The sequence below is a fragment of the Prionailurus viverrinus genome, chromosome F1 (genome assembly GCF_022837055.1).
Source record: "Prionailurus viverrinus isolate Anna chromosome F1, UM_Priviv_1.0, whole genome shotgun sequence".
NCBI classification, from domain to species: domain Eukaryota; kingdom Metazoa; phylum Chordata; class Mammalia; order Carnivora; family Felidae; genus Prionailurus; species Prionailurus viverrinus.
In genome coordinates, this window is record NC_062577.1 from 58,597,499 (window position 1) to 58,619,782 (window position 22,284).

The 22,284-nt window shown below is 48.6% G+C and overlaps 1 protein-coding gene across 2 annotated transcripts in view; it reads right to left on the minus strand.

Annotated features, from left to right (window-relative positions):
• Positions 1–22,284, minus strand: part of PBX1 (PBX homeobox 1) — a 291,359-nt gene that overhangs the window by 45,133 nt on the left and 223,942 nt on the right. For both annotated transcript variants that reach the window (XM_047839768.1, XM_047839769.1), the window contains 2 exons: positions 7,856–8,100; positions 1,391–1,581 (listed from right to left, as the gene is read on the minus strand). In XM_047839768.1, the coding sequence (XP_047695724.1) occupies positions 1,391–1,581; positions 7,856–8,100 (436 nt within the window). The remainder of the gene's footprint in view (positions 1–1,390; positions 1,582–7,855; positions 8,101–22,284) is intronic.

Consider the following 22,284-nt stretch of genomic DNA (forward strand, 5'->3'; position numbering starts at 1 on the left):
TCTGTCCTGACTTAACCCTCTGGCATTCTGGGGGCCCAGGGATACATTTTGCTGGCTGGCAGTCTCATTTCATGCTCCGTGCGACCCAAAACACACCGAAAGAAAGGGAGTTTAGGAGATGCCAGGAGTTTTAGAGAGGTCTGTGGATTGCAAAGACCACAACTGTGAACACAGAGAGAGATACAGGTAAGAGAGCTGACTAAGGCACGACGGTGGCAGCGAAAAAATTCTACCAGAAGCAGTGAGTCTTTCTGTCTCACTGAAAAGGGACAAAACTATAAACGATGAAATGGCATACTCCCCCGACATACCTAGAGCTTTAATAACTAAAATCATAGATGGGGACGATTTTTAGGGATCGAAGTAATGAACGATGAAAGCCGCATTTGTAGAGGTTGGCTAATCTAAGGGGGAGCGTGAGTCGCCAGGGGCGCCCACACTCTGAAAACGTGGCCGCTGGAACGATGATCAAAATACTCCTCCGGAGTAAATGAAAGATAGGATTATCACCAGCTTGCAGGCCGCGAAACAGAAGTTAAAGGAAATCAGAGAGAGATGCATAAACCCACTGGCCGAGAGAGTAAAGGACCAAGAAATGATTGCTTGCTCTCTGTTCTGTTTTTTATCTTTTTTTTTTTTTTTTTTAAAAAGGACCTTTCCATCCAGGGTTTCTTCACTGGAATTCTGTGAACTCACACGTGAGGTCAGGAGTAGCACTGCCAGACGGAACACATCAAGCCATGATTGAAAATCTGGCGCCTTATCAGACCAGCCCCTGCTCCTCTGGGCCCATGGACCATGGCCCCAGTCATCTCCGTCCTCCTAAAACTTAGCCCGGAGTGCCGCACGTGGCAATCCGCTTCCAAATATTTGCCGAGCTGAACTGAGTGCGCGCCCTGCCCGTATACACGGTGGAAGAGATCTCGCTCTCAAACCGCACTGTCCTGCTGGGGGACGCGCGTCACTGCAGCGTTCAGGAAGACCGCTAGGGGCCCAGAGCTACGACACGGCGGTACCCAGTGCTATGAAAACAAACGTGCAGCTTTTGCCCTCACCCAGCTTGGTCATCCCCGCCGCGCACTCAGAGGGAGCCGCGGTGGGGACGGCAAGCATCCGTCCCCATCACACGTGCTCCCGGAGCTGTCTGAAACCAACGGCTAATCCGGTCTTGCAGCCTCCCGCACCCGACCCAAGAGACTTCTGCAGGCTGCCGTTTGGCGTGGCCTTTCACCCGATGAAAATGGAGCCTGTGGACAGGGCCCAATGTGGGTCCCAACCCCAGATCCGGGATGCCCTCCCCACCCCCTGCCCCGCCCCGCCCGCCCCACCCCGCCCCTGCCCGCCCCACCCCGCCCCTGCTCGCGGACAGGCGGCCCCGTTGGCGACTCACCGCGCGTCCAGAAACCGGGAGCGCAGGATCATGACGGCCTCGCATGTGCTCTGCTTAAGCTGCATCTGGATGGAGCTGAATTTGCGGTGGATGATGCTGACCATACGCTCGATCTCCTTGGGGGAGATGGGCCTGGTCCGGCTCTGCTCCCGCAGCAGGTTCATCACGTGGGTGGTAAACTCGTTGCACGCCTGGAACGGCAGGACAACAAACAGGGGCCGTGTGGAGGGTCCGGGCCCGGACGGAAGGCTGGGTGGGCTTTTCTAGACACTGGCACAAGGGAAGCCAACCCACCCCACACACGTTCGTGGGGTGTTGTCACGCCAGAGGGATGAAGTAAATGGTTGCTTAGAAATACCTTGCATCCTGTTTGAATTTAACTTTTGGCCACCATGGACATTTTTTTTCTTTTAAGGGAAAAAAAGAATTCCTGTTTTTCATGATTTACTGTAGTTAAAAGATGAGAACACAAATCCTAGTATAAAACGCACCCCACAGCCCGGGGCACCTGGGTGGCTCAGTCAGTTAAGCGTCCGACTTCAGCTCAGGTCCTGATCTCGTGGCTTGTGGGTTCGAGCCCCGGGTCAGGCTCTGTGCTGACAGCTCGGAGCCTGGAGCCTGCTTCAGATTCTGTGTCTCCTCCTCTCTCTGCCCCTCCCATGCTCATGCTCTGTCTCTCAGTAATACATAATTGCTAAAAAAATTTTTTTTAAAAATGCACCCTACAGCCCTTCACCCCAATGTTAACAGCCAGAGAGAGTTGGGGGGCCAAATACCGCATAAACTTCTGCCTTGCTCATTATCTCTGATATATTAGAACTTCCAAATGTTTGATTTTCGGATGCGTCAACAGCCAAAGAATGGAATCGTGGAATTAAAAGCTAGCCTTCCCGGGAGATTTTGCATCAACCTATTTCTCCTTTTAGTTTTATTATGAGAATTGCCTCCTCTGTCGGCCTTCGGAAGACCCACTAAAGCCACGACACAAAAGGGATCTGTCCTCAGAGGCCTTGTAGAAATAGCATCAATACATGATGTCGAGGATTCAGAAGCCATCTCTGCAGAAAGGAAAGCTCTCAGGTTAGACTAACGTACCATCAGCTCTGGAAGGGAAGTTAAAGATCATATTTCCCACCTTCTTATTTTACAGTTGGGAAAACTGTGGCCCAGAGAGAGGAAGGGCCTTTTCTGAAGGCACATGGCAAAAAAGGACCAGCTGAGTCAGGACCCTTAACACTTCCTATTCCAGGCTGGGGACTTCCGTCCAAACTTGCTCCTCTGAACATCACTACCCTTCCTGTGGTTACTATTTCTTAACATCTGAAGTGTGGTTTCCTTAGCTGAGCGTTCAATAAAATATCTATGCACAGGTTAACTCACAGCAACGTTATAAAACTGTATTAGATTCGTAACGAAAAAGGCAAGACGATCGTTGGACAGCTGAAGAACCAAGGACTCAAAGGGCTCCAACTTAATATCAGTAACAGAAACACAACCATTCGTGAGAACACTGCACGGCCCCTGTTTTTCCAGCGCAAAGCCTTTCACATCTGTCAAGAATGCAGTGACAACAACCCACTCGCTGTTCGTTTCTCTAAGAAATCCTTTGAGGTTGGTTGGCCAAAGATACCTGGGGAGCCGACTGGGCAACGTCTACACTGGAGACTGGGAGGTCTGGTCTTTGACCCCGCCTCCCTAAGTGTCTGGGCAAAGCCTATCACTACTCCGTGCCTCGTTTTATGCATCTGAGGGAGTAGATTTAATCACTGCAAACCTGTAGCAAGGCTAGCAGCAACTACGGACCTGTACAGTGACCTGTGGACGGAGTGCACCATGCTCGCAAACACAGGGGAGCACGCGAGAAGGGCCTGGATGGCCTGCGCTCAGATCCTGCCTCTGGGACTCACTTAGCTGTGGGACCTTGGAAAGTTGTCTAATCTCTCTGTGACTCGTCTTCCTTATTTGTGAATTGGGGGTGGCAGCACCCACCTCAAAGGGGATGGTAAGGGTCAGATGACTTACTAGGTGTGTGTCTGGCTGCAGAAGGATGTGTCCGGGTGCCAGTTTCCCTCTTGGTAAAAATAAACAGGGTGATAAACACCTGCTTTCTACTCTGAAGGCAAATGCTGAAGATAAATCCGTAGATCAGGTCCACGTAGCATTTTGCTCTCCACTAAGAAAATTACTATATAAACCCAAGATCTGTATGATAAGCTTCCTCCCTGCCCACCCAGCCCCCAGTTGTAAACAAAGGGAAGGACAGAAAACCTGGCATCCACTTGGCTGGATTCGATGAGGCCACGGGGTGGGGAGTGCCGGGTTAGGCACACAGCAAGCATCCTGACCGGCTTTGTGGGCAAACGCTGCACCTCGCTGGCCTGCAGCCTTCTGACCTCGTGGGGGCTCAAAGGGAGGAGGAGCCGGATGTGGGGAGGCATTGTCAAGGGCACTCGCTCTCCGCTGGGAAGCCGCAGTGCTGGGCTCACAATAATGCGCTTCATTACAGGGAATAAAAATACTCACAATATCTGATGTTTATTCAAGGCATTTCATCCTGGGGCCCTTTCTGCTCTGCCATAAACAGACAGTGGGGTCTTTTCACCCACTGCTGAGGTGGAACGAGGCAGCTGCTCGGGAACACACACTAGAGAGCAGAGGCGAGGTCCAACTCCATGTGAGACGGACAGAGCATAACGATCTGGGGTTTTCCCAGGACCTTCACTACCCATGAGTCCTCCTCAGATCCCGCCAGCTTCCACCTTGGGAAGCTGGGCTGCCTCTGTTAGGTCAGGTGTTCTTGAAGCGCCAGCGATGGGGAGAGCTGGGGTTACAACTCGCTAACTACACAGAACCCTCGGAGGCTGAAAGTTTCTGTGACGGGGCCGACTCCACTGTGGACGGTCATAAAGGCAGTCACTTTCAGGAGGTGCCATTCCGGGTGCCCCAGAGACCCCAAGGATTTCGAAGGGACCCTTCCGAGGTTCCAGGGCAACGGCGTTTCTGGGAGCTGCAGACTGAAGACAAGCCCCCGCCTCGAACATTCTGCTCAACGGGCCAGAGTTTTAAGTTTCCGTCCTGCGCTCTGTTGAGCCCGCCTTCTTCCCTCACTCCTTCAAAGTGGATTTGGTGCCAATCTCGGCAAAGAATATAACTAGGATTTAGGGTCCTCTTAGCCGTGAACCCGCCAACCCAGCCCAGTTCAGCCTTACAGATTCAGCCCCATCCACGCCCCAGCAGCATTATGTATGAAAGCTGGAGAACCCTGGAGAGCTCCAAGACCCATCATTTAAAAAAAATATATCAGCTGGAATAAAATTCAGCTTTCTGACATCATGGTGTTGTCTATTAGAATGCATCAGTTCTTTTTTTTTTAAATTTTTTTTTTCAACGTTTATTTATTTTTGGGACAGAGAGAGACAGAGCATGAACGGGGGAGGGGCAGAGAGAGAGGGAGTCACAGAATCGGAAACAGGCTCCAGGCTCCGAGCCATCAGCCCAGAGCCCAACGCGGGGCTCGAACTCACGGACCGCGAGATCGTGACCTGGCTGAAGTCGGACGCTTAACCGACTGCGCCACCCAGGCGCCCCTAGAATGCATCAGTTCTTATATACCTTAGCTACCTACATGATCTGCTGAAAAAGCATTTTACCAACACCATTTACTGAATAAAATAATTTCTTTCCTTTCTGTCTAATAAACATCTCTAGGAGCTTTCTTTATGGAATAACCTCAGGGTGAATCAAAGGCTGATTCAGGTAGGGGGTTTTTGTTTTTGTTTTAAGGGATGGGGTTGAGGAGGGCGATGATACCTAATTAGCAGAAAGCTAATTGATCGTCTGGTCATCTATCACCACCATGCTAAAAACAAAACCAATAAAAACAACAGAGTCAGCTATTAATAGCCCATTTGGCAACTCTACCCACGTACTACTAAAGTAGAGAATGACATTTTTACTTTCCTGAAGTTACCTGATTTTAAAAAAGCTCCCACAAGGAATGGTCACAGAAAAGTGAAGAAGATACATCTCCCAGACATATGAGTGAGGAGTTTAATGCCATAATTTCCCTACGATCCATTATTTACTATAATTAACAATATAACTAGTATTAATAAATTACTAAACACCCAAAGTGTGTTAAGTAGGATTCAGTTCTTGCCCAGAAACTAAGGAAATGATTTGTTAGTTTTTTTTAAGAATAAGAAATACAGATGATCACCACCATACTTGTATAATTTGTCCTGTACCGATGGGAGTTTTTCTGAGTTTCTGCTTTCCCACATCTTTATTATTTAACATAGGCAGATATCCAGGAGCATATTAGCCCTGGCCTCTCTTAGGTACCAGTAATCTAGTCCATGGAAGTAACACAGGACAAGCTGGCTCCCTCCCTGTCTATACAAGTCCACACTCTCTCCATACTGAGTGCAGTCAGGTGGTGTTCTTATAAGAGCCCATAAACTAAGGCTCAGAAACTGGATTCCAGGGCAAGCTCTGCCCTTCACAGGATGTGTGACCCAGACACACAAGCTAAGCCTTTCGATCTCCATTCCCTCACCTGTATCAAAATGGAGAGGGTGGCAGTTCTTGTCCTGGGTACCCAACCACAGAACTGTCTTGAGAGACAAGTGCAATGCTGTTGGCAACAGCGTTTTACTCCTTTTGGATGAGCGTAGAAAAATGACAAGGGGGTTTAAATCAAGTAAACAGTCAGTTCTTCTATGTTGCTGGCAACCTGAGCTAAGAATAAAGCCAGTTTTCAACACCTTCCAGCCTCATATCCATCGCAGTCATGGGCCTAGTGGGGGAAGCCACCCTCTGGGCCCTTCTTGTGCCCCTGGAGTTTGGTGGGAGTTAGATGGATGGCAGGTCTAGATAGGTTGTTATAACCAGGCTTAATCTTGAAGGTCAAGTAGGAACAGCACTGAGTAGGAAGAACTCAAGAGGCTAGCTAGAGACCTTTATAGGAAATATCTCCATCTGTCTTCCCAAGCTATCCCACAGGTGAGGGCAGACTCTGAACTCTACAGTGATGGATCGGGTTAGAGAAGCTTCAGGGATCAGCCCGCTACCTGGGCTCAGCATCTCCTGAGATCTTGGGAAGTGTCTCCATGAGCCAACACTGTGGCAAGAATGTATGCTGTCTCCCGAGAAGGTGAACAGGTTCTTACCACCAGATCGCTTCTCTTTTCCTCCCCTCAAACCCTCCCCAGGCTTATCTGATCGTTGAGCTTCCATGCTTGGCTTCATGCTTCACAGCAATTTTTTTCCCCCTCATAAAAGAAGGGACTCAGTAGAAATCCATTTCAAAGGTAGACGGGAGTGCAATAATGAAACTTTCTTCGCTTTAAAATTTAAAATGCCTATTTCTACTTTAAAATTTAAATTTTCTATTAAGTTTGCATTTGCCTTGTACCTAGATAGTCCTGAGTGGACTGTACAGGGTCTTTTGATTTGCTTTTGCTCCCTCTTCTTTCGTGACTCTTAGAAAAGAAAGCCGGAAAGCCAGCAATTTGATGAAAGTTAACTACAGAACTTCAGGATAATGCTGCATTCAAAAATGTGACAACAAACACACCTGTCGCCTACTTGTGGAAGAACGACTGGTGTAAGGGCCTTTTGCTCCTACTGACCAGAGGAAGCAGAATGGACATGCAAATTCCCGTGTGTGTGCGTAGACGGGAGGGTCTCTTAGAGAGAGGAGCTCTGTTATTACGTACACTTTACATACTGCTTTGTAATTTAAAGTCTTTCTTATGCTCTCCTTCATATGGTCTTTGTGGTCCTGTGATGCCAAATGCACAGCTCTTTGCCATACATCACCAGCTTTCGGGTGGAATATGTGGGCCACTGGGTCCTACGGGCCATCTGTGGAGTGTCAGGACTGGAATCCAACTTTGTTGCCTACAGGGGTCCCCTGAGACCTTCTACTCTTCTTCTGGAGGGAGGTGAGTATCCTATTCTGTATCATATACAAAAAGAACATGTTTGACTCTCAGTTGAATGGAGTCTGGGTACAGCAAGGGCTTTAAGGCTATGTTTTAGTATCCTTTCCCCATAGGATTCCATGAGTACCCAGAAGATAAGGAATCCTCCCCCAAATGAGCAAACAAGGGCCCTAGGAACCCAGCGACCACCCCACAGGTCAGGTGGTGACTCTGCTAATGACCTCTATTACCCTGATGAGACCTGACTGCACGCCAGGGGCAAATGCTATTTCCTGAAATCATCGCTTACAACTTACGTTTTTAAAATGCCTTAATGTCCAGTGTGCCTGAGTTTTTAACAGTGGATTTGGTAGACTCGAGGATTTGGATTGAGGATTTGGTGGACTCCATTCTGACCAGGGGCTCTGTGTTGAAGCGCAGAGGCTGGCCCCCGGGGTCTGTGTAAGCCCCTGAGTTAAGAGGTTCTTCGTCCTTCCTAAAAGGTCCTGGCACCCGATGCCCTCATGGCCATGGTTACCTGCTCGTACTTCTCCAGCTCCGTGTGGTAGATCTGTCTGATCTGGGACAGCTTGGCTCTGTAATCGGAGTGCTCCACGGAGTTGTCTGAGCCCGCACCTCCCGAAGCCGCCGCTGCGGCTGCGGCTGCCGCCGAGCCACCACCCTTCTCGGGGCCCGCCACCCCCTCGGCCAGCAGCATGTTGTCCAGTCGCATCAGCTGGGGGTCTGTCGGCTCCTCCTCCTGGGCTCCCCGGATACTCAAGACTGCAGAGGGACACAGTGGGAGGGGAGGGTTAGTGGTAACCCAAGCGAGCAAATGACGAAAAATAAAAACAAGGCTCAGCAAATCACCAAAGAGCTTGCAAAATGGCATCTGCAGAATGGGTGAGGGATCAGGTGAGGGGATACCGAGAGTGTGGGGAGAATGCCAGGAGAGGCCTGCTTTGTTCCAGAAAGTAACGATGCTCCAGCTACCCAGAACAGTCCAATTCACAGGGGCAGAAGGTAGAGGGAGCTGGGGACAGGGGCCTGGGAGTCAGTGTTGCATGGGGACAGAGTTTCACATGGGGAAGGATGGTGGAGTGTCACACGGAGACAGACAGTGGTGACGGCTGCACTACTGAATGCACCTAATGCCGCCGAACTGCACCCTGGACGCTGAAAAATGGTCAAAATGAGAACTTCTGTTATGTCTATTGTACCACAAAGAAAGTTCAAAAGTAAAAAATTTAATTATAACAGAATATAATCTTCACGTTCATCCCCAAACTGCCAAATTTTTAATTCAAGAAAAGACATTTCCTTCTTCGTTTCTAATTTTAGACTTCCACGAGTTTGTGGTTTTACACTCATTGACTGTAATATTTGATCAGCCCGAATTTTCACATTTCCAAAATAACCTAAGCCACGTACATCCAGTCATTTTGGATGGAAATGTTGAGACCTTTCCTGAAGACCTGCAGGGAGGGAGTGTAGAGAAGTCTAAAAAGGCAAGAAGATATCTTGCATGTCAATGTCAATCATTCTTCAATAAAAAAATAAAATAACAAAACAGCACAAAGGCAAATTGGCCATCAAGTGGGGAATATTTATCTCTGGACACGGAGATCTCTCCATTCCAGGGGAGGACTCTGTCCTGTTCGAAACCAGGGTGAGACCCATTTAACAAGCTGTTTTGGACATTCAGAGAAGCCAGGTAGGGTGGAGGAGCCTCAGATGGATGAGATGGCTGCTTTTTATTAAAACGCCGTGGCCATTTGGGTGGGGGGAGTGGTTTGGACTGGAAGAGATCAAGTGTTTTAGTAAATCAGCAGAAGAGCCAGGCAGTCTCTTTTTACTACCCTCATACAACCTGCCATAAAATAAATCACTCATCTAAACCCAGTTTAGCTGTCAGCAGCCAAGTCTTTGTTGAGAGGGAACATGAAAATAACTTCCAATTAAAAAAAAAATGGGAAAAAATGGGGGTAAGTCGTGGGAAAGGAGGGAAGTGATTCAAGGCCGAGGAGAAGGAGTCCTACATCCGTTTCCGTTTGGGGATGGGGATAGCAGGCATGATGTGGCCCGACAGATACGCAAGCACTGGAATGATCCGAGAATCGAGAGCGGTTTCCAGGTAGGGTGTCATCTGGGGAGCCCCAAAGGGGGGGGTGTCAGTTTCAGTCATCTCCGGAGCCCCAGCCAGGCAGCCCCACGGGGTCGACACCAGGAAGGTGGGTATGAGCTCAGTACGAGGGAGCGTGTAAATGTTCAGGGCATCCTATCACACAGAATATCAGCATGACCACACGCTCCTGGCTTCCAACAGGTGTGACAAGAAGCAACCTCGAGCGTCGTTCGGAAGGAAATCCCAACTCCTGTGCTGAAAGGGACCCTGCAGCTGGGCTCTCACGACACATGAGACAGCCAAGAGGCATGCTGAGTCACGCGGCCCAAGAGGGGCAGTTAGAGCAGAGGGTAAAAGGGCAATGAAATAAGAAAGGGTGGCGGGAGGGAAGGGAGCCAGCTGGGGTGGAAAGGAGGAAGCCTGTGCACCTGTACACAAACACCATGCACGACCGGCCCCGGGTTCTGCGTTCACACCGGAATCCTTAACATTCTGCTTCACCAAAATAAAATTACCATACGGGTGATGGCATCGTTGAAGTTTGCTTTGTGGACTTTTTCTTTTCCAGTGAAATCCTTCTTTGTCGGTCCAGGACACTCACTGGGAAATTGCCCCTTTGACTGATCTTTGCGTACCATTTGGTCATGTTACTCTGTCCCTTGAATTTATTTACCCAAACCTCCAAAGTCCTGTGAAGAACCTATCACCACTAACAGAGGTTTCCTTAAGAAAATAATTCAATGCTGTACCCATTTCCTGCATTAGACACCCTTCCCGTCCCCAAAGGAACCAAAAGAATGAGATCAGCCAAGCACCCGGTGGTACAGTCCCTCTTCTCTGCACCTTTGCAAGTGAGGGCATTCGTGTGTGGGGTCTGTGGGCGTTTCTCTACTGGATTTTATTTGGTGAATTGTAATTGCTTTATCAACAAAAATATTTATGGGTCGTTTAAAAGTAAAAGATTCACCTCTGAGCCATTCTTTTACATTTTTTTTAATGTTTACTTATTTTTTTCTGAGAGAGAGAGACAGAGCACGAGCAGGGGAGGGGCAGAGACAGAGGGAGACACAGAATCCGAAGCAAGCTCCAGGCTCAGAGCTGTCAGCACAGAGCCGGAGGCGGGGCTCGAATTTGTGAACCGCGAGATCATGACCTGAGCCCAAGTCAGGTGCTTTGCTGACTGAGCCCCCCAGGCACCCCTCTGAGCCATTCTTAAGAAACAAATGTAACTGCCCCACTTTAGCTTGGGCATTAATTAAATTGTGCCGGGGCAAAATTCTACTCTCTTATCCACTCGACTGAATCTGGTGTCGCATATCCTCCAGAAGAGGCCACAGACTCCGGGAGAGCAGCCCCTGCACCCTCCCCACCCCCTCCAAGACTGCCAGGAACCCCCCACCCCAAGATGCAATGGTAATGCCTCCAAGTGGATCTTCCTGGTCACTCCATAGCCAATCCCTCGTGCACGTGAAAGATCTTATGATAATTTCTGGTCTCAAGGAAGGTAGCAAAGAGAAAGAGAGCGATGTCATCCGAATGGTCAGGACTCGCCCCATGAGGGCCAGCCTATAACCTGTCCACCCAAGATGATGGCAAAGATGCCGAGACAGCACATGAGCCTGGGACCACCTCGCTCAGTCTGTCAGTTTATTCCATTAGCAAAGTTCAATTAGGAGAAAAGTAGAAGCAGGGATAGATAGTCACAGACCAGAGGTCCGGCCCAGTCCCTCCACGTACTAGGCAGGGAACCACGGGCATGTTACCACCACCAACATTCACTTCTGAGTGTATTTTGCCTTTCCAGACCCGCACGGTTTCACCTACCCCCTATTCTCCTATTCTCCACCTTTTCTTTTTAAAGTCATTTTTAAAAACATTTTATTCATTTATTTTGAGAGAGAGAGAGAGAGAGAGGGAATCCCAAGCAGGCTCTGTAGCTGTCAGCACAGAGCCTGATATGGGGCTCGAACTCACGAACCATGAGATTACCACCTGAGCCAAAATCAAGAGTCGAACGCTCAACTGACCGAGCCACCCAGCTGCTCTCCACCTTTTCTTTTCTTTTTTCTTTTCTTTCTACTTTTTAAAAATTTTTAATTTTTATTTATACTTGAGAGAGAGAGACAGAGAGAGAGAGAGAGAGAGTGTGTGCAAGCAAGTGCAGGGGAAAGGCAGAGAGACAGGGAGACGCAGAATCCGAAGCAGGCTCCAGGCTCTGAGCTGTCAGCACAGAGCCTGGCGCGGGGCTCGAACTCATGAGCCGTGAGACCATGATCTGAGCCAAAGTCAGAGGCTCAACCCACTGAGCCACACCCAGGCGCCCCTCTACCTTTCCTTTGAAACAATCGATGGGATACACAAACTCTCCACACAGACTCTGCACACCCACCTAATTAACATTTTGTTGGTCTCAAAATCCAACTGGCTTTAAATAAAACAAGACAGAAAATTGCTGAGATCAGCAAAGCACACTGAAAGGATACACTGTAAGCCCCAAACCACCATGGAAACTTCAGGTCAGTCGCACAGTGCAAAGCACTCATCTGTATTGACTCTTTTTTTTTCCCCCTGCTCAGGTAGAGAGGACAGATTTAGTTGAGGGGGGGAAAACACAGTGCAAATGTTAGCACTTAACCTAGCTTTTATATCATTGTACGGATCCTATGTATCATTGTAAGCAAATACTCCTTAAAAAGAAATTTGGATTTAGTAAGATTTAATACAGCTGGTTTCTAAACGTGGCCAGTAAGAAACTGGCCTGATGGAATACAGTGCACCTTAGCCTAGATGTTGCTTGCATTTATTTAGTTATTAAAATTTTTTTAAGTTTATTTATTTATTTTTGAGAGAGAGAGAGAGAGCACAAGTGAGGGAGGGCAGAGAGATAGAGGTATACACAGAATCAGAAGTAGGCTCCAGGCTCCGAGCTGTCAGCACAGAACCCGACCTGAGGCTTGAACCCATGGACAGTGAGATCATGACCTGAGCCGAAATTGGACACTTAACCGACTGAGCCACTCAGGCACTCCTTTACTTATTTATCTATTTATTTTTTTTAAATATTTATTTTTGGGAGAGCACAAGCAGGGGAGGGGTCGAGAGAGGGGAAAAGAGGATCCGAAGTGCGCTCTGCACCAACAGGCTGACAGCAGAGAGCCCGATGCAGGGCTTGAACTCACAAACCACGAGATCATGACCTGAGCCCAAGTTGGACGCTCTACCGACTGAGCCACCCAGGTGCCCCTGTTGCTTGCATTTATACTCAGAATTCACAACTCATAAATAGGTCCCAAACCAGAGAACTGATGAAAATGAAATAATATAAAGATGGGGGGAAGGGAGCAGTCCTCTCCAAATTATACCTTTTAAATGATACTGAAATCATAAAGAAAATAAAAACTTTCAGGATATGTGTCAGACTCCCCCACTATATGTGTGTGTGTGTGTGTGTGTGTGTGTGTGTATACACATGTATACATATACACTCACATAATGTATACATATATGATGTGTGTGTGTATACACATGTATACATATACACTCACATAATGTATACATATATGATGTGTATATATAATGTATGTGTATAATGTGTGTATATATTGCATATATATAATGTACATATATAATGTATATATAACGTGTGTATATATGTGTGTATTCATATAATGTGTATATACAATGTGTATATATATGTAATGTGGGTATATATATATATATATAAAGTGTGTATATAAAATGTGTGTATATGTGTACAAATAATGTATATGTAACGTGTATACATATAATGTGCATGTAATATAAGTATATACAATATGTATATAATGTACATATATATAATGTATGTATATAATGTACATATAATGTATATAAATAATATATAATTATATAAGTGTATGTAATATATATATAATGTGTATATAAAGTACATATTGTATGTATATATAATGTGTGTATACATAATGTATCATAATGTATGTATGTATATGTAATGTATATATGTGTATAAATAATGTATATATAATGTGTGTATATATGTGTATATGTCTATATAATGTGTATACACTGTACATATTGTATGTATATATAATGTGTGTATATAATATATATAATGTGTGAATAAATAATATATATATAACGTGTGTGTATATAGTGTATAATGTGTGTATATATGCATATGATATGTGTATATATAGTAACAACATAAGCAAGAGAACACATTCATCTTCCACTACTTCACATAGAAGATTCTGGTTCTGACGGTCTTGGGCTGTGTCTCTATGCTTGGAGGAGGCATCCATGGCAATAAACCGCATACACTTTATTTCTACCCAGAAGGAGAATCCGTGTGAACCATTATAAAAATGGGTGTTGGGATTCATGGATACGGAAACTGTTCAGCTAGTCGGTTTAAAAAAAAAAAAACACAACTTCCACCAACATTAAATAAATAAATGAAAAGGGTGATACGTCTAAGCAGAACTGATGCTACCTATTTATTGCTTGAAGCCAGCACACTGGTGTGTAGGAGACAAAATGATTATTTAAAAGCTCCTTTTTATCTCTGTGGCACCATGCAAGACTCAAATGAACCTTTCGCCAGGACACCAGAGATGTTAACACTCATCCTCCAAGATCCAATTTCCACCAGCGGAGCTGTTACCTAATCCAGCAACCATCACATATGATCAGGTTTCTGCTTCTCTGATGGGCGCCCTGCGCTCTCTCCCTCCCCTCCGCCACCCCTTGCTCCCCCGTCCAGCAGCTTTTACTGAACCAGGTTTTAAAGGGCCAAGTCCCCTGTTTACAGCAGTGCGTACAGGGTTTTAACAGTCGGGAGCCAGGTCTGTACTCGTCCACTATCAGAGGACGTAATCAACTGCGGTGGGCTCGCTATCCAGGGGGGCTGCCCAAGGAGGCAGTTAACCCTTTGGCTAATGGCCGCCAAGGAAGGAGTCTCCTCCTTGCACATCTACCCCATCTTGTATGAGACCAGTCAAGGCACGTGAGTGATTTATGTAGAAACCTTCACGAGTCCTTTGAAAAGCATCTGATGTCACATTGCCATGGCTGGCCCAGGGGTTAATTCTTCTTCGGTAAAACTCCCAAGATAAGGGGACTGTCATAGCACAGTCGGAACTGTTCTCACCACTGGTCTCCCGCTGTTCTTTCTTTCTTTCTTTCTTTCTTTTTCTTCAGAGAAGGAGAAAAACAAACCAAACCCAAAGGCATATTCAAGATCCTTGGCGGGGGGGGGGGGCTGCATGCTGGTTTTGTCCTTGTCTGAACAACACGGATCCTGAGCAGCTCCAGCCTATGCCCACTAGAGGGCACTCTTTCTTCACCAAGGATGGGTTCTGCAGGGAGGGTCCGGCAGTTTCCAGTCCCCAAGTTAGCCTTGGGGGAGATGCCCCTGCTCAGACTCAACTTTCACGGTGGGGGCTGGTGGCGGGGGAGGAGGGCAGATCTACAGAGAGGCTTGTCTTCAGATTTGGACAGCAGTCCAGGGACCTAAAGGTGGGCTGGGGGACAGAGATACTGATAGAGATATAGAGATAGAGATAGCACACAGATAACAGAGATAGACAGAAGACGACAGGTGGTTTGAGAAAGGGCATGAGGAGGCCTGGCCAGGGTAGATGCCCTCACACTCTCTGGCCAATGTCTTTGCTTGATTGGAAAGTGTGAGACTTAAACCCCCCCCCCCCCCCCCCCCGCAGGGTGTTTCATCGTCCATGGACTAGTCTTCACTACACATGACCAGGAAGAGTCGGGAGAGAGCACCTCTCCCAGCCTCCCCCAAGACTGTTCCGCCATCTCTAGGAGAGAAGTGTGGGACGGAAATACGTTGTCCTTGCATTTTTAGGGGTACAGCCAAGTGCTGGCCTCCTGAAAATATCACAGACACCCCTAGTATTTGTTCATCAAGTACTTGTACGTACCGAATTGTGTCACCTTATAAAACATGAAGTCCAAACTGCATAGCGGATGATTCAAGATGACAAAGGCAATGTCACAACAAAGTAACTTTCCCCCCAAATCGAAGCAAATGGGCCACAGCCAAGACTAGAATCTAGAGTCTTAGACACCTTATTCTTGACCATAACATTAGGATGCTGACTCTTTCACGAACAGTAGTTAAGTGGACATGATATCAACTTGGGGGGGGGTGTGCACATGTGTGTGCACGCACACAATGTCTTTCCATGCGCAGATGATGACTAACATTCTGGGGAGAAGACAACCAGAGATGAGGCAGGAAAGGAAGGAAGAAAGGTCTTCTTACTGACTTCTTAATTTCTTTCAATTCCTCCAAATCTGGTCCCCTTCAATCACCTCTTTCTGCCAATGGCACATAAACGGTTAGAGCCACCGTGCCACGGGACAGAATGCCCTCTTCTCTCTCGGCCAGAGAAATCCACTTATCACAGTCCTATCCTATTTCGAATCTCAGCTTGGCACCACCCTCCCCCACGAAACCTAACCTAATAATAGCCCAAAACAAACTCCCTCACCTCTGAGCCACCAGACCATGTGCTGTCTACACCACGGCCACAGGGCATCGCAGAACACCCGAGGTCACACCTAGCAGCTTGCCAGAGCAAGGCCGTGAGCTCCTGAAAGGCAGAGAAGACCTGTCCTGCATCTGGGTGTCCCCCATGTGGCCTCTCAGAGCCTCGGGCGCTAAGCACCTGTCCAAGCATTTCTTCACATGTAAAAAGAGCGAAGGAGGAAAAGATGGGGGGTGGTGGGACCCAAAGCCTTTTGCCTCACCATGCCAGGAGGGAGGCAGGGGGTTCCCGCGTGCCTCATCCCCTAGGTGCCAGTTCCAGGCTGGACCAAGGCCAGCATGCTCTTGGATCAAAGGCCTTCTCCCACGTCAAAAGTCTGCCTTTGCAAATCTGACGATTCCAAACAAGCAAATCTAGGCTGTCATTAAGCCAGAGTCTCCGGGACCTGGAGCCTGGGGTATCCCCAGAAAGTCAACGTTATCCATGAGGAAGGCTCTGGCTGCTGTGGCGAATCGGGCACGTGGCCAGTGCCTGGGAAGAACTCCCGCAAGGGCTGACAGAGGCCCCCGGTGAAGGGGCCGTGCACACGATGTGACCACAGCTGAGCCCTGTGAGGAACGCTCAGTCCACTTACATTACTGACCACAGGCACCTCTAAGGCGCCAGGAACGAGGTGGGAGCTGGGATTTGCAAGAGGAACCAGCCACGGGCTCAGGCTTCCAGAGGCCCGTGAGTCCTAGTCCTCTGGTCCCTTCTCGCACACGACGCCAACCGCCTCGAGGCCTGCGATGGGCACAGAAAGTCGCCAGAGGAAAACCCTCAACCAATGCACAGCCTCCTCCCCGTCCTCCTGGTTCTTTCGTTTCCCACAAGCCCGATCACACCCGCAAACCAGGAACTCCTCAGCTCGAGCTGAGAAACGACTATGACATAATTTGATTCTTCTACACCAAAGGAGGGACCGCAGTCTCCAGTTAGTGGCTTGAGGCTCAGGGTAGTGCGTCCTGATGCTCTTAACCCCCTCGTTTGTTTCACAGAGAAGCTTATTTTCGTGTGCTTTTAAAAGAGTGCCCATCAAACAGTTGGAAACGATTAGCAATTCAATGACCTGAAGTTTCCAGACCAGCACTCTAGCCGGCTATTGGTCAGTGCTTCTGGTTAACATGGGGGGCACCAGCGGCCACGGGAGCGGAGACCCTCCTGGTGCCCCATGCCTGGTGCACGCTACGATGGGCTTGGGGCTGCCTTGTCAGGTGAGAAGGCCAAGGTCACGAAATCTTCAGGTGCTGGAAACCATGCTGGGACTCTGTGCTGTGTCTCAGCCCTTCAGAAGCGCAGGGACATGAAGGTGGGACCGCAGCTCCAGGGTCTCTTTAAGTGCCACCAGGGATTTAGCTACAAAGATAAGATGTCCTATGGCTCTTTCCCCTTTCCTTCTGGGTCTAGACGTGGCAGGTGGACCCAGAGAGGGGACCTAAGGGCCTTAGTGAATCGGCAGCAAGATTTTGAGACGCCTCAAATACCTCATCCCACAAATATTTCCCGAGCATTCCCTTCAGCGCCAGGCACCGTGCTGGGTATCGAAACACGACGCGATGCCCTTACTGCTTCACATGCAGCCCACAGCCACCAAATGTGCAGGGCTCCGTGGGAGGCTTTTGGGTGGGGCGGGAGGGTGGGAATAAAATTATAGGACACTCTTGAGATGATTTTAAAGTTTGTTTGTTTTGGGGGGTTTATGTTTTCGGGTGTTCTTTAGAGAAACACATCGCGATTTTCTTGTCACCTCTCCTTCTGGGCTAGGCTTCGGCGGGCCTGGTCACATGCGTTTTCTCCTTCTCAGGCGATGCTCGGGCACAGATCCCATTCACACGTCCCCTGCTTGGCACAGGAGACTCCCCGGGCCAGCTGGCAGAGACAGGGCTTATGTGCCGGGCAGCAGGCTCCTGCCTTTCTGGATGGGCGCCGGCTGCCTGGGCGAGGGGCTTTGGTCCTTAACAGCTCAAGCCTGGACGGCAGCGCGGGGAACCCCTTTGCCCGAAGAGTCACTGCAGAGGCCGGTAGGAGGGCGTGACCCAGGAGCCCTGGGCGTGTGAGGCCTGCTCTGCACGCGGTAGCCCAGGATGCAAGAAAGGGTCTCCTACCAGGCTGTACATAAAAGCATCAGGACTGGATAGCGGCCCGCTGTGCGTTCCCAGGCGATGCACGCTTTCTCTGCCACGGGAGTCTCTGAACGAGGTGACCGCTGAGGAAGTGAGAGACACTCCTCAATATTCTCTTGCCTAAAGATGAAAATGTTCCGTGGCTTGGAGTCTCCGGTACCTTCTCTGCTTCGCTGCGAGTGCTAACACGCGGTAGATTTCCTTTCCCGTCATAGGTTAATATCCCCAAAGTGCGTGAGTACACGCCCAGGGCCCTCTTCCGTCAGCTCCACAGCCCGGCACGGAGAAGGATCACTGGTACAAAGTCACGTGCGGGATTCCCACGCCGTGACCCGGCCCTTCCCTTCAGCTCGGCTTCCTTATCACCCAACCGTCAATAATAATATCAGCCACACCATAATTCTTATTAAGGATGAAATAAGGTCATTTTTATAAAAGCACATGTCTGTGCTCAGTAACTGGTAGGTTTTCAACTGTTGGTTAAACCCGAATCAATCCCATTGAAAAAGGTCCCTTTGGGAGGAATGAGAAAGCAAGACAGATTTAGAATTAAGAGTTTGGGTTCTGTATCTTAAGAATCAGCAACACAGAAGGAACTGGGATAAGTCAATGAGTGTTCACACACACACACACACACACACACACACACACACACCAGTTCCCCCACACACACAAATATGCACGCAAATGCACACGTACACTCTCCCCCAGTTCACACACACACACGCACATGCACATTCTCCCCCAGTTCCCCCACACACACGTGCACACACACACACGTGTGCATCCACATGCACTCTCCCCCAGTTCCACACACACATCCAGTTCCCCCCACACACACAAGTACACACACACTCTCCCCCAGTTCACACACACGCACATGTGCACATTCTCCCCCAGCTTCCCCCCCCCACGTAAACACACACACGTGTGCATGCACATGCACACTCTCCCCCACTTCCACACACACACACATACAACCAGTTCCCCCCCACACACAAGTACACACGCACATGTACACACACACTCTCCCCCAGTTCACACACATGCACATGCACACTCTCCCCCAGTTCACACACACACATGCACATTCTCCCCCACTTCCCCCCCCCACACACGTGCACACTCTCCCCCAGTTCCACACACACACACACACACACACACACACACACACACACGTGTGCATGCACACGTACACTCTCTCCCACTGTCCTGTGATTCCAGGCAGGCTCATTTTCACACCATCACAGACCAACCGATTGATCCTCAGCCAACAGAATAAATTTCAAGTATCTTTTTTGTCCTCTTTCTCCCCCCTTCACGTTCCTAGCTTCCTATTCTCCTCCCAAGCACGTTTAAGAACCTTGCTTCCTCTGAAGCCTGAAGACTCCTCTCTTTACACAGAGCCCCTGACTTCGGTCTTCCTGAGTCTCGAAGCATCTGAGACTCCCGGACCTGGCAGAGCTCGCTCGGGAAGACTCAGCCCTTCGAGAAGCTGGAAGACCCTTCTGGGAACCACTTAGCTCTGACGCAGCCTCCGCTTGGGTCAGACAAGCTAGCCTGGCTGCTTCTCATTTCCACTTAAAAATAAATAAATAAATTATAACCAAAGAGAAGAAAGCCTGTTCACCATCAAGGTCTGAGCAAGCTTGTTTCAGTTCACTTTCGGGTGGGATTCAGGCCTCACGATCATCCTTTGCCGCAGGGGCATTAAGGAACCCCACACTCAAATGTTAAAACAACCGGATGTTGCCACATTTCTATCATGTGTGGTCTTACCATCTTGACATCGTTTCATTGTCTTGGGACGACGCATGCTTTTCCGGTTCCTGGTGACAAGTGGGATTTCCTTGCCTGTATTTACAGACTCGATCATAGCAGAAGCATTTTATTTCTCCAACCTTCCAAACAATTTCATCAGAATTTAGTTTGAAATAAAGAACATTCTGTTCTCATACAGCATCCTTCCCAGTTTTTGAAAACCACAGAATAATTCAAAGGCAGGTTTCCTAATGCAATGTGCTACTGACCTTAAGGGATCTTCCATCAAGACAGTGATAACGGAGTCTTAGCCTGCTCCATGACTATTCCCCACTGCACCAATCACAGGAGACACGTACTAGTACGAACAGTACGCCCTTGCCCTGCTCGAGTTAGCTCACACCTCTGTCGATGGCCAGATGACCGCCATCGACAGAGGTGTGCACCCCAAGGACAGACAGACCATGACATCACAGATGGCAAGCAGCAGATTCCAGCAGAGTAGACGCAGGGTCTGGAATCAAGAAATGAGGTGCAACATTCTAGTTCAGTCCATCCTTTGGCCTCTTTCACTCAGTCCTTCTGTTTCTCTCTCCATTAGAAACACGAGTCCCTTGACTCTATAAAGAGGATGAGAACTTGAAGTGTGGGAGAGAAAAATGACTAGTGTGTTTATCTTGAACAAGACAAGAGAAAGGGACTCCCTGAGGCTCAGACTACTGTTACCACTGCAACTCCCATTGACGATGAGATCATTTCACATAAATGTGTATGTTGACTATGCTAATATTATGTCGAGATAGGAGATAGGACGGAGTGTGTGCCCATCTCCTACTTGGGGCCCGGGAGATGGGCTACCTGGGGAAGGGCCTGGCAAAGAGTGTGGACGCAAAGGTGAAGGATCAGGTTGATCCGTCCATGTCTTCCAACATATTCCTCTCTGTAGAGACGGAACATTGGCTTTTAGCTGAGTTCATGGCCACTGAGAGATGCTTTCCAGCTTCCCTTGCAGATAGATGTGGTCGTGTCTTGGGTGACAAAATTCTAGAGACAGATGAGTTGAGGTATAATATAAAACTTCTAGGAATGTCCTTAAAAAGAAGGAATGTCTTTCTTGTCCCTCTCTCTACTCTTCTATTAGCTAGAACATGAATATAATGGCTGGAGCTCTAATAGTCACTTTGGACCATGAATCGGCCTGGGGAATGGAAGCCACACCAGGAAGAAGTTATCATACTCTAGACACCAGCCTGGATGGTCACCTTTGGACTATATGAAAACGAGAAGAAATAAACTTGTACCTGAATTTTGTTTAAGTTAGTTATTTTGAAGGTTTTGGAAGTTCTTGTGCTTTGGGCAGCCTGGCCAATCCAAGCGAATAAGAAGGAGGGGGCAGAACAATTCTGCAAGGGGGAGAGAGTTCACAGTGGTTAGTGTATTACAGAGATCATGACAAAGGGGCAGATTTAAGACCCAGAAGCAAGTCACAGAAAAACCCAAGTCGCTACTGGGGAGAATTTCTTCCTGCAGAAGGAGAAGGTTTCGAACAGATAGAAAGAGGGCTGATCATCAGAGGGGCCTCTCTGGGAACTGCCCTGGCTAATGAGCAGATGCGGGGGGTGGGGGGGGGAAGATCCAGGAAGTCTGGGGCCTGAGAGCAGGGAAGGAGGTCCTCTGAGTCAGGCTGCTGGGTGACCTGTAGCCTAGAGTGGGGAAGACGGTGTTGGCGGTGAGAGGCAGCTGCACGTGGAAACCAGCTGAGAACATTCTGCTGCCTCCGTGATGAAGTAGAGAGCGAAGGGAAGCTCTGTCCTGACCAGAGGAAAACTAGGGCGGACCAAACCATAAACCTGGAGGCAAATACAGGGGCAGGAACCACACGGGAGACTGAATTCTCACAAACCACTTTGGGCCACTGTAACTCGCCCACCTACATACAGCGCGTATTGGGACATTCCCTTACGCGAGAGTAAAATAATGTTTGCATCCTAAGCAGCCTGCAGGATCTGTTGGTTCCAGAGGACCGGAACGGGGACACAGGAGAAGGAAAAGGGAAATCCTAACGCAGCGTACTAACAGAAGAAATCACGTCCGCTCACATGGTTGGTGGAAGAAACGCCGCAGCTGAAGGACAGCGGGTCTATTTACGGGCGCCCCAGGTCCATTCCAAAACACATGCCAATTAGCTTTCCTTCTTCCATGACCACACACAACACCTGTGACCCCAGACAGCCATCTCACAAATGCATACAAGGTCAGGCAGGTCCTTCGGGGAGAGTCTACGGATGATCCATCACCACTTGTTACAAAAACCACCCTGAGCACAGGCCTCGCTGCTAATGAGTCACCGTGCCAGCCTCAGACACACAGAGCTGCAGGATCCACAGGCAAACAGGCCGCGGGAGAA